At 39.1% G+C, this 12,849-nt stretch overlaps 1 protein-coding gene across 1 annotated transcript in view; it reads right to left on the bottom strand.

Annotated features, from left to right (window-relative positions):
* Window positions 1-12,849, bottom strand: part of FAM135B (family with sequence similarity 135 member B) — a gene marked incomplete at both ends in the record, with an annotated part of 141,581 nt that overhangs the window by 52,448 nt on the left and 76,284 nt on the right. The window contains one exon of the mRNA XM_080339210.1: window positions 3,077-3,203. Within this exon, the coding sequence (XP_080195336.1) occupies window positions 3,077-3,203 (127 nt within the window). The remainder of the gene's footprint in view (window positions 1-3,076; window positions 3,204-12,849) is intronic.

Below are 12,849 nucleotides of genomic sequence, written 5' to 3'. Positions count from 1 at the left end.
AGAGCAGCCAAAACAGACCCTGCCTGGGGAAATTGATTTAATTTATTACCATTTAAACAGAGTAGGAAAAGAAAGAAGAACAAATCTAAAAGCACCTTCCTTCAGGGCACAACCACCTGCTCCAGCATGATGTCCTCCATGGGCTGCAGTGGGACAACCTGTATCAGCATGGTCTTCACCAAAGGGGGGTCTCTGCTCTGGCACCTGTAATACCTCATCTCTTCCTACTTCATTGCCCTTGATGCCTACATAGTTGTTTCCCTCACATTTTCTCACTCTTCTCTGTCAAAGCTGCTATACAGAGTTTTTTTCCCCTTTCTTAAATATGTTATTGCAGAGGTGCCACCAACATTGCTGATAGGTAAGCCCATTTTGGACAGCAGTGGGTCTACCTTGGAGGTAGCTGGAACTGACTTGAATGTTGGGATAGCTTCTGATATCTTCTCACAGAAGCCACCCCTGCCCCTATCTCTTTCAGCTTCCAAAACCTTGCCACATAAACTGAATATACCACACCATTAGTCCATCTACTGAGTATGATGGCTCTAGAAAGGGCAAAGTTTACTTCTGTCAGCAAGTTTGCTTCCTGATTTGGTTAAATTTCTATCAAACCTATGAAAATGAATAAACTGTGGACATAGCAAATGTCTCAAGACACAGTGAACCACTGATTTTCCAGGGGTTTTAAGCCACACATCTCCTAGACCTGAGAAAGAGGATGCAATAGGAATGATTTGGAGTTCCTATCTATTACAGGCTTCTGCTCAAATTGAAATATTCTGGAAAAATAATGTGGCTGCAACCTGGGGTGGGAAAAATCATTTTTTTATTTACTAACAATAGGTAAGCCGCAAATAATGAAAGTCTAAACTGTTTGTAGTCTTACAGAGAACTGAATAATCAGATTCAGTTCCCTAGAAAATACGTCAGATGGAAGACACTTGCCCAAGAGATGCATCTTAAGAGCTTAAGCCCGGAGACTTGTGAGATCAAGGAAAACACAGAAGTGTACATAAAAAGTAGAAGGATCCAAACTCATCTTTGCAGACATGAAACAAAACAAAATAAAAACCCAGACAGACCAACATTAACTGTTTCACTGCATTTTATGATGCAAAAAGGAACTAAACAAAGTCTATTTAAACCTCACTTTCCCATGTCTTACTTCCCAGTGAAGCTTTGTTTGCCATGGAAGACAAAATATGTTAATTGTTCTAGCCAGATTTAGTCAGTTCCGTCAAATCAGAGTAGCTTGCAAATGAAAAAATGTGGTATATATTGACTTAAGGTAATCAACAGTTACTAATTTGCACATGAAGTTCAACCAAATACATATATAAAGTGAGTAGAGAGGTCTGCAGGGTAGGATCCATTCTTATGCGCAGTGATAGTGACTGCAAAATTCTCCATATCTGGACATGTCTATAATCCAGTTGAGGCTACATTTAACATGCAAATTAAAAACAAACAAACAAACAAATCTGGAATAGAATCTACAAATTTGTAAAGGAAAGTAAACTTGACCCACTGCAAAGCATTGCAGCCTTGTAAGAAATAATATTACTCCTCTTCCTTCCATTCCTTATAACTGGATATAAACACATACATAAACCAGCAGTCACAAGCCTCTCACTTGGACTTAGGTTTACCCCAACAACAGTTTCTTTTCTAGCACTGAATTTTTATATTTTTATGTTACACCAAGAGAAATAGTCTTTACTGATTATCATACATCATGGATAGCGTGTGCAAAAAGGCCATCACAGTCTATTAAATTAAAATGCTCAGATCAAGAACAGGTGTCAAAACTTACATAGGTTTCTAAAGCAAAGCAAATGCATATCTGACAGCGTAAACTTCTGGAGGAAGACTGTGCAGCATTATATTTATGATTATTTGGTGTATGATGTTCAGATGACCTAAAGTGTAGCAGAGTGCTAAAGCCAGTTCATGATGGAGTGCTTTCATTTTGGTATTTAATAGGTCACCTGCTAGGATAATAATTATGCTCTCACTAAAAAGAGAGGGGAGAATTAGCCTTTCCATTTATCTTCTTACAACATAATTTTGTCCAGGTGATATGAAAAGTAGGAAAGACTCCCCAAAGAAACCTCTCTCTTGTGTGACGTACAGAGACAAAAAGATGAATCTACAGAGACAAACACTTGAATTGGTTATTTTAATTTATATGATGTGAGTATCTACCAGAGAGGCAGAGGTTGAGGTCAATTTGTTTGCCAAAAGCATACAATTACCCAATGGTTCAGACAGAAGCCACAGGACAAACATTCTCTCAGTCTGAGTTAATTCCCTGTTAGTTCTGCACCAGCCGCTCAAGGCTAGCATATTTTTAACATTTATACAGAACAGCTCTGACAGGAAAGGTTGAGGGAAGCTGAGGGCAGCATGTTAATCAGAACCCTTTAAACAGGGTTTCCTAACAAGTTAATTTCTGGGTTGAGTTTCTAGAACTGAGGAAAAATTTCTGATGGAAAACACTTCAAAGCTAGCAGTTAAAAAAATAATTATTGTTTTCTAAACAAACAACTTTGTACTAGAAATTACACAACAAGCTCTCCACTTCACCTGTGGTAAGTAAAAAGGTCACTAACTGCCCCTGTCACTAACTGTGACACCTGCTTTGAGTAAGGCACCCTGTCACCACCACACACAACATTGGATACTCCAGACACAAACCCTAGCTTCTCAACATCGTTACTAATGACTCAAGTCCTCTGGCTGACGAACGTAAGACCTGAAAACAAATATGTTTTACTGAATAATTAATTTTACCTTACAGCACACACCTGGTCAGATGAATCCTGCCTTAGAACTGTCAGTCAATCAGAGGTATATACGTATATCTTTAACATTTCTGAAATTATTCATATAGGTGGGGGTCAAACCCAGGAACTGTGTATCCAAGTGCCAGCTGGTTCATGTAGAAATGCTTGAAGGGATCTTTCCTAACAAAATCCCCCTACTAGAGATATAAGACAGGGCATTTTCTTCACAGATAATGTGAACACTCTGTGTGACCAAATGGAAGTAAGACATCATTGTTCATCCTCCTTACCTCTGAAGAAGTAGGCTTGCAGTAGCCAGCTCCAAACACTAGATTTTCTAAGGACATACTGGACTGGTCTGGTCCTGCCTCCAGGTTTCCTTTACCAAGCCATGAACCTTTACCTGGGCGAGCAAAACTAAAAGAAGAAAAAATTGAGAAGAAAAATAATCAGAACCACGTTGTTAGGGAGGAGTCATCATTGTGCCACTGTTATTTTGTTCCTTGGAATATGTTTGCCGTTTTGGTTTTGTTCTTGTTCTTGTTGGTTTTTGCTTTTATTTATTTCACGCTGACACTGTAATTCCAGTATTCACTAGCTCAAATGATGTGAATGGAGCTCTCTTTCTTGGCATTCACTCTCTCCTTTTTCTGCTCTCTTACAGATCTTTTTTTTTCCAGCATAACATCTCAAGAATGCAACCTGTCTGTCTATCCACATAGATAATATTCATCCAGCTTCTCATCAGCTTTTATCTCTGTTCATTCAACATTTTTCTCTCTGGCTTTAACCATATCAGACTTTCCTCTTTAAACTGTGCATGAAATCTCTTTGCTATCAATATCTTTTATTGCTCATTCAAATATTTTAATACAGATTGTAAGTTTAGTTCCCACTTCTCACTTTCTCACAACATAAGCTTCCAGCATCAAGTTGACAAGATTTCAGCCCAAAACGTGTATTTCCTTTTGCTGGGTGTAGTCCATTCACTGGGGATATGTTCTCCTACACCTATGTGCAACATGAATTTGCCGTCATCCAAATCTTTCCTCAAAAGTCTGATATAATTGAAGTTGTTTTAGTGCTGAGGTCATTACCTCTCAGTGATGACTATTATGGTCACAGTGTTCCCTTCTAAGTGTATCTTTATGTCTCCTATCTTATAGCGTGAACCCATTAAGAGTGGAACACCTTGTTTGGCGTTTACTCAGAACTGAGACCACCAGAGTTCCGATGCTTAGCTGGGGTTCTTATTCTGGATTAAATCTGAGCAAATGTCTACATCCCAGTTAATGATGTAGGCTGCCTTAGCGTGGCTGGAGAGGAATCAGCATTTTCAGGATATGAGTCATCCCCTTCTGAAGCAGTGATTTCAAATAGGTTAAACGAATTTCACTCTCAAAATGCTTATTTCTTATTATGTACTACAGAGAGAGGTTAGGATGGTGTCTCATAAACAACTGAAGTTAGGTGGGATAAACCTCACTGTTAGTCCTTGGGTTAGCGTGTTTTATATATCAACTGCATCAAGATCTCAAGAGAAAGATCAGGCTACTTGTTGCAAGTACAATAAGCCAAATTACTGAATCTAAATTGTGATGCAAGCAACCAAAATTGTTCTTAAAAAGCATGTAGGCAAAGGTGGCATTGAAATGATGAACTGCAGAGAAAAAAGAAAAACACATTTGCTGTTTGTAAAGCCACTGATTTTGTGCCACAGCTTTCAGATTAGTATCACCATCCACAAGCACATGATGCCCATCCAAGCATCCCAAATTACACCACACCCAGGAGACCTGGTCTCCTTGGAAGAACAAAAGCTTCCAAGGAGGGAGCACAAAAACCATTTTACAACCATAATGCACCAGAACTAAAAGCCACAGGGCAGGGATGTTCATTCTGCCAAAACTTTCCAATCTGAGGTTATTCCTCTGCCTAGATGTGTATCATTTGGTCATGTCAACTCAGATCAGCCAGAATTCATGGATATCTATACCTGATTCAGTTTTTAAGGACTGACAAGAGTTCTGACTGCTGTACAGAAATACACACACACAAAAAAAGAGGATGCTTATGTTAAGGATACAAGACAAAAGAGAGAAGCAACAATACTTACTATCACCCAAATATTAAGATTCAAATGTCCAGGGAAACAGTGATGTGTGCAACATCAGAAAAAAAATCTCAAGCAAAATTAGGAATTGGAGCAGTTTCAGAAGATTAATCTGAAATCCCTGCCTCACCTCAAACTGCTGTTTGTTATATATCCCCTAGCATTCATACACTGACAAAAACGACATCCTGTGAGTGGGAGGATGGCGTAGAAGACTTTAACATATATCTGGATTTGCTTATGTATATATTAATATATGTGATACAAGAAATTTCCAGGTGACTGCTTCTAAGCAGCATGAAGTCTTTCTGTGTATTTCCTACATGCAACATTTAAGATAAAAATAAACTAAAGCAATTGCAAACAGACAAGAGATAAACACTATGCTGAATAATTTCAGCTGTTATAGGATGATGTTTTTGCCCTGGTCTGCTGCAAAGGCTCAAGAAGCAGAAATAAAAAATTATTGTTGTGGTATCAGAGAAAGAAGCTTAAACAAATGTTGCCTGCACACAAAATACTCCTCATTTGAATATTAGCAAAGCTTTCAAAGGTTTTAAGGGAGAGGAAAGCACTTTTTAATGCCTTATTTATTTATTTATCTTTTGCTTTTACAGCAAAAGAGGGATTTTAATCTCTTGGTTTTATGGAAATTGATTTCACATACTGCTGTAAAACAAAAATCCTTTTTGGGAAACCTGCCAAAATCTGTTAAGGGAAACTTTAACTGGAGGCTGAAAAACTGTTGAGGTTCCCTGAATTCTTTCTGAAGTACATAATATTTGAAGACAATTTTTAATAGCAATAATAGGTTAATTTACTGCATCAAATTTTGTTTTCTGCATTTAGCTTTTCCAATGTTTTCTGCAACCAGGCACATATGTATGAATCTCTCACCTTGGTAATTTACATGGCCATTTGAACCTTTTCTTAGCATTGATTTAATATCAATATTTAGATCCTCATCCTGTATGTTAACCGTAGCTTATATTTGTAGTCAGGATAAAAAAGTTCAAAAGAGGTAATGTGAGCATGTCAGGGATAATGAACACATGTGCAGAATTATTAATATTTTCAATGAAATAAACAATTTATATTTGATTTTTTAACTGTTCTTCTGATGACCTTATCCATGACATGTGTCTGTCTTTCAAAGGACTCTCATAGTTCTTATAGCAGTCATCTGTGGACACATGCTATGGAAAGCTTCCTTGAAAAGTGCATTTTTTTCCTATAATATAGCCTGGAAGATACCAGCAATAAAAATTTAAGAACTTTCTGACTCAAAGGTTATATTCAGGCAATTATTTCCAGCAGTCATGGCTATCTTCTATGAATTTGTGTCCATGCCTTTTTAATTTATACTCTTGGCCCCTAAAACATCTTTTGGAATGACTGGCATTTTAATGTGCACATATAAATGTGCTTCAATTTCTGTTTTGAACCTGCTTTTGGAGAATTTAACACAGCACCTCTTAATTCTTCTATGTTGTAAAATATTAAGTAATCATACACTTTTTTTAATCTTCTGTGGACTATTCTCTAACATATAAATAAGATGACAGTTCCTCAGCATAATAAATGCATTTGCCTTCATAAATGTTAATTTGCATGTTCTATTGAAGTAATTCAGAATAAATGCTTTAGGCCAGTTTAATAAAATATAATATTGCCTCTGAGATTAAACTGTCCCAAAATGCAATAACCTTTTTAAAATTTTCATTGGCTTTTTTTTTTAAAAAGAAGGGGTTATTTTTGTTATTGTTGTTTATTTAGTTTTGGTTTTTTTGTAAGCAAAACTTAATTTCTTCCTGTATGGTAGTTTTCAGCAGAATAGTGCAAAAAAAACCCTAATGGGTACAGATCTTCTGACTCTTGCATGGAAAAAAAAATAAACGTACATTGCATTATATAAAATGGTCAAACTGGAAAAAAAACAAACAACAAAAACCAAAACAAAACAAAAATAATAACAATAACAATAATGATAACAAAACCAATAACAATAATAACAAACCACAACAAAACAAACAAACAAACAAACAAACAAAAACCACACCAAAAAAAACCCACAAAACCAACACAATATAATCTTTACATTTCTAGTTACAAGAAATGGAAATAAACAGGAAATAAACTTGCAGCCCACTTAGACCAGATCTTATGGAGAAATCACTTATTTTTCCTCCAAATATTACTGATTTTAAAGATGAAAATTATAATTAAGTCCCATAGAAATAAATCACTTCAGAATTAAATTCTCATGTCTTCCACTGACAGCACTGTTTGGATTTCACCAGGACCTTCCTTCTAACTCCCACAGATCAGGAGAGATACAATGTACAACACTGATTTCCCTCAGCATTTTGATTGAAATCTTTAAGAAAACTTATGGCAAATTACTTCTGCTTGTGGTCATAGGGTACCTGGATGATCTGTTATTTGGTTTTCATAGAATCATCAAATGGTTTTGATTGGAAATAACCTTAAAGGTCATCTAGTTCCAACCCCCCTGCCATGGGCAGGGACACATTCCACTAGGTGACACTGTGCAAATCCCCATCCAACCTGGTTGTGAACACTTCCAGAGAAGAGGCATCCACAGCTTCACTGGACAACCATTTTTAGTGCCTCATCACCTTCATGGTGAAGTATTTCTTCTTTATATCTAATCTAAATGCATCTTCTTTCAGTTTAAAGCCCTTTTCTACCTGCCTTCATAAAAAGTCCCTCTCTTGCTCCTTGTAGGTTTCCCTTAGGTCCTGAAAGGATGCTATAAGGTCTCCCCAGAGCCTTCTCTTTTCCAGGCTGAACAAACCCAGCTTTCTCAGTCTGTCTTCACAAGAGAGGTGTTCCAGCCCTCTGATCATCTTTGTGGCCGTCTGGATTTGTTCCAACACACCCATATCCTTCTTTTGTTGGGACCCCAGGGATGAATGCAGGACTCCTGGTGGGATCTCACCAGAACAGAGCAGAGGGTCAGAATTACCTCCCTTGATCTGCTGGTCACATTTCTTTTGAAGCAGCAGGATAGGGTTGCCTTTATGGCCTTTAAGTGCAAATTACTGGGTCATGTTGTGTTTCTCATCAACCGACACTCTCAAGTCCTTCTTCTCAGTACTCAGAGAACTCTTCAGTTCTCAGTCCATTCTCCACCCAGCCGGTATTTGTTCTTGGGATGGTCCTGAACTACTTGCAGGACCTTGCAGTTGGCCTTGTTGAACTTCATAAGGTTTGCATATGCCCACCTCTTGAGCCTGTCAAGGTGCAACTGGATGTGGTATCCCTTCACTCCAGTGTGTCAACCACACCACACAGTGTGGTGGCATCAGCAAACTTGCTGAGGATGCGCTCAATCCCATTATCCATGTTGCTGATAAAGATGTTAAAGAGAATCGGACCCAATACCAAACCCTGAAGAATGCCACACGTCACTGGTCTCCACTTGGACATGGAGCCATTGAGCACAACTTTTGGAGTGTCACCATCCAGTCAATTCCTTATCCATTGAGTGGTCCATCTACCAAATCCATGTATCTCCAATTTAGAGACCAAGATGTCGTGCATAACAGAGTCAAATGCTTTGCATAAGTCCAGGTAGATAACGTTAGTTGCTCTTCCCTTATCCATCAACACTATAACCACAATGTAGAAGGTCACTGAATTTGTCTGACATAATTCACCCTTAGTGAGTCTATGTTGGCTGTCACCAATCACCTCCTTATTTTCCATATACATTAGCACAGTTTCCAGGAGAATCTGGTCTGTAGTTCCCCAGGTCTTTCTTTTTCCTTTTTTTTTTTTTTTTTTTAGTCTTTTCCGGTCAGTGGGATCTTCACCAGACTGCCATGACTTCTTAAATATAATGGAGATTAACAACTTTATCAGTGAGTTCCCACAGGATTTGCAGATGCACCTCATTAGATCCCATGAACTTGTGCATCTTCAGGTTCCTTAGATGGTCTTGAACCTGATCTTCTCCTACAGTGAGTGGTTCTTCATTCTCCCAGTCATGCCTGTGTTGCCTTCTGTAACTTGGGCAGTTTGACTAGAGCAATTTCTCATGAAGACTGAGGCAAAAAAGCCAAAACATTGAGTACGTCAGCATTCTCCATATCCCAGGTAATAAGGTCTCCCATTTCATTCCAAAGAGGGCCCATATTTTGCCTCTGTAGACTTCCTTTTTGTGTTTGAATTTGTCCAGGAGCTCCTTGTTCATCCATGCAGGCCTCCTGGCATTTTTACCTGAGTTTTGCTTTGTTGGAATACATTTCTCCTGAGCTGGGAGGAGGTGATCCTTGAATAGAATATAGCTTTCTTGGTTGTCTCTCCTCTCCAAGCTTTTAACCCATGGTACTTTAGCAAGCAGATCCTGGAAGACATGAAAGTCTGCTTTTCTGAAGCCCAGGTTAGTGAACTTGCTGTATGCCCTGCTTGCTGCCCTAAAAATTTTGAACTGCACCATCTCATGGTCACTGCAGCCAAGCCTGCCCTTGAGCTTCACATTCCCCACCAGCCCCTCCTTGTTGGTGAGAACAAGGTCCAGCACAACACCTCTCCTTATTGCCTCCTCTATCACTTGGCAAAAGAAATTATCATCAATGCATTCCAAGAACCTTCTGGATTGCTTGTGATCTTCTGTGTTGTCCCTCCAAAAGATATCAGGATAAAGATCCCTCATGAGGAGCGAGGCTTGTGAACATGAGGCTGCTCCTATCTGTCTAAAGAGGGCCTTGTCTGTTCATTCTTCCTGGTCAGGTAGCCTGTAGCAGACCTCCACTATATTGTCACCTGGCCCTGTCCTTCCTCTAATCCTGACTCATCAGCTCTTGGCTGGCTCCTCATTCACTCCCAGGCAGAGTTCCATGTACTCCAGCTGGTCACTGACATAGAGGACAACACCCCATCCTCATCTCCCCTGCCTGTCCTTCCTGAAGAGCCTGCATCCTTCCATTCTAACACTCAAGTCATAGAAACCATCCCACTACACCTCTGTGATGCCATATTATTTGAGAATAATATGTGGATATTTACAGGTTGCATTCCCCTAGACATATTTCTCTCTTATGCAAGGAGTTTCACTGAGGTTGTAATCAGTGACTGTAAAATGGTCTGACCTTCTTCTGTAAATCTGATAAGATTTATTAATTTTTTTCCTAGATCTCAAACAGAGTCAGCAAGAGAATATGGCTTAAAATCTGATTATTTTGATGGCTAGAAATTACTGGTTTATTTGTCCTGAGCAATCTCAGTTGCTATAAAACTTCAAAGCAGGTAAAATAATGGGGTGAAATATATTTAGTTTTGGGTGGTTCTTTTTTTTTTTTTTTGAAAGTTTGACTCCAAAATAAACAGGTTTTTCTTAAGTGACTTCTTGGCTGGTAGCTGAGGAGAATGGCTTGTCAAAGTAGAGGTTTGTCTTTGTAGATACGTAACAAATAGTAACAAATACAAGAAAATTAAGAGGAGAAATCATCCAGTTATTATGCAAGAGTTCTTAGAGAAAAAAAATAAAATGGTATTCTTTAAATAAACATATTATGGAAGGAATAGCTTTTTACTCCATAAATATTCAGTTTTCTTTCTACAGGTAAATTTATTTGCAAATGAGATAGAACTGGAAAAATAAACATGAACTTTGCTACTCAGGATTACATCTGTGGCAGTTTCAGACACAAGCTACCCTTAAGTAGGTTTCAACTACACATGAAATTGTAAAAAAATTGCCCTGCATAGTCCACACCCAGATTAAAGGTGTACAGGGCACAGCAGTGTGTGTATATATAGTTGTATTAGTCATGCTTTTGAGGAACAGTGGGATGCCTGGGAATAACAAGATTTAGGTGAGATGAAATTGCTCAAGGATGGCCAGAGTTGGCCTGGTTCCTCAGTGCAGTGGAGCAGAGCAGATCTAGGTCAGGACTGAAACCTTTAAAAACCCTGTGTCCCTTTAATTCTGTTCTCTCTTCCCAAAGTAGAACAAGCTCAAAGCACTGAGAAGTTCAGTATCTGTGTCTTGGTTTCCCCACTTGCAAAATGTGTATTGTGTTATTTCCCCATCTCACACGCCACCAAGAAGATTTCTTGTTTCTTCTACAGTGATTTGGATGTGGATAATGAAGAATTCAATATTAACAAGTAAAAACCTGAATGTCTACTTTGGTCTTCACAGACATGTGTATGAAAGTGAGGAAGAGACTAGAAATTTGAGGAGAATCCAGAAAGCTGAAGAAATTAACCCCCTTTCTTGTACAAATAAGAGAAAACAGGTTTGCCAGTTGCCTGTGATGAAGAATCTTATTTGCAGCAATTTCTGTTGTTACTTTGTTTGTTTGTTTTTCAGATTGAAAATATTTTCAGCAGAAACCCAAAACCCAGGACTGCAGGACTGCAGGACTGCAGTAGGACTGCAGATACTGCGACCATCAAGTGATGTGGATTCCGCACAGCCCTTAGACAATGTGTTGTTTTGGGGACACCAGTCTGGACAGATAGTAGCAGTCTGGTACAGAACACTGTTCTTACACTTCCAGAAAGCTTTCAGGGGAAGAAATTGGACTGGACAACTTTTCAGAAGAAGAGATGTTAACCAGATCCTACTGTCCATGCTGGTTAATAGGAAATGCAGCATATTGTTTTATTGTTTTCAGTGTGAAAAATTATCTGTGTGGGGGAAACTTTGCATTTGCGTACTTGTTTCAGAAATTATTTATGAGCTGTATTTTTAACTTATCAACAGCAACATATGCCAGCTCCTCTCAGGAAGAAGTAGTACAGAGGTCTATGGAGTTAATGAAGGGAGTAACTATGTTTCTTGCTGTTTACTTCCTAAAGGAGTCCAACATAAGAAAGGCACTGAGCTTGCAGCATGCCTGAGACTAAGTAGATCTGTACATCATAGATATGTATGCATCCCTTCGGGAAATCTTTCTTGAAGTCTGAACTATACTGAAACAAAATGCCTTTTCTAATAGCCGATGCTGGACAAATAACTGCTGGTTTCACTTATAGACTGGACAAGTTGTGAAGCCAATTACAGGGGGTTAGGAGAAAAGCCAGCGCCTCAGTCCAGAAAGCAGACTAATCCATGCAAAACAGAAAAATAGAGTGCAAAAACCCTGACTCCTCCTCATTTTCTCCTGCAACAGTCTGCTCACATTTAGCCTCTGGAGCTTAGATAAGAGAATAAAAAATATATTTAGCCAGTTTGTGGGGCCAGTGTATTCAGCAGGGTAGTACTCTCAAGTCGGAACATCATTCACTTTTTCTGTTTATCTTTTGGCAGACTTGCTGAGGCCCCTCTATTCTGCTATGGTGTGATGCCCCTGCAGTCCTGCATCCAGCTCTGGTGCCCTCAGCTCAGGAGAAACATGGACCAGAGGAGCCACAGAAATGATCACAGGGATGGAACAGCTCTGCTATGAGGACAAGCTGAGAGACTTAGGTTGTTTAGCCTGGAGAAGAGAAGGATCTGGGGAGACCTTATTGTGGCCTTTCAGTACTTAAAAGGGGCCTATAAGAAAGTTGGGGACACACTTTTTAGCACGGCCTATTGTGATAGGACAAGGAGTAATGGCTTTAAACTAAAGGATGGGAGATTCAGGCTGTACATGAGGAAGAAAGTTTATACATCAAGGGTGGTAAAATACTAGAACAGGTTGTGCAGACAGGTGGTGGATGCCACATTCCTGGAGACACTCTAGGCCAAGCTGGACATGGCTCTGAGCAGCCTGAGCTGGGTGAAGATGTTCCTACTCATTGCCGGGGGTTGGACTAGGCAATTTTGAAGGTCCCTTCCAACCCAAATTATTCTATGATTCTATGACCTCTGTCATCCTGGGTAAAATGAGCTTGTCAGCGGCAAGCCTTTTACTTTCCAAAGAGAATTGTCATTTCTGTGATGTTAGGAAAGATGTGCCAGTCAATTCCTGCTCTAGACTCTCCTCTTCT

The sequence above is a fragment of the Nesoenas mayeri genome, assembly GCF_963082525.1.
Source record: "Nesoenas mayeri genome assembly, chromosome: 2".
Classification (NCBI taxonomy): Eukaryota; Metazoa; Chordata; class Aves; order Columbiformes; family Columbidae; genus Nesoenas; species Nesoenas mayeri.
Note: the sequence above shows the minus strand (reverse complement) of the source record. Positions and strands in the feature narration are given on the sequence as shown.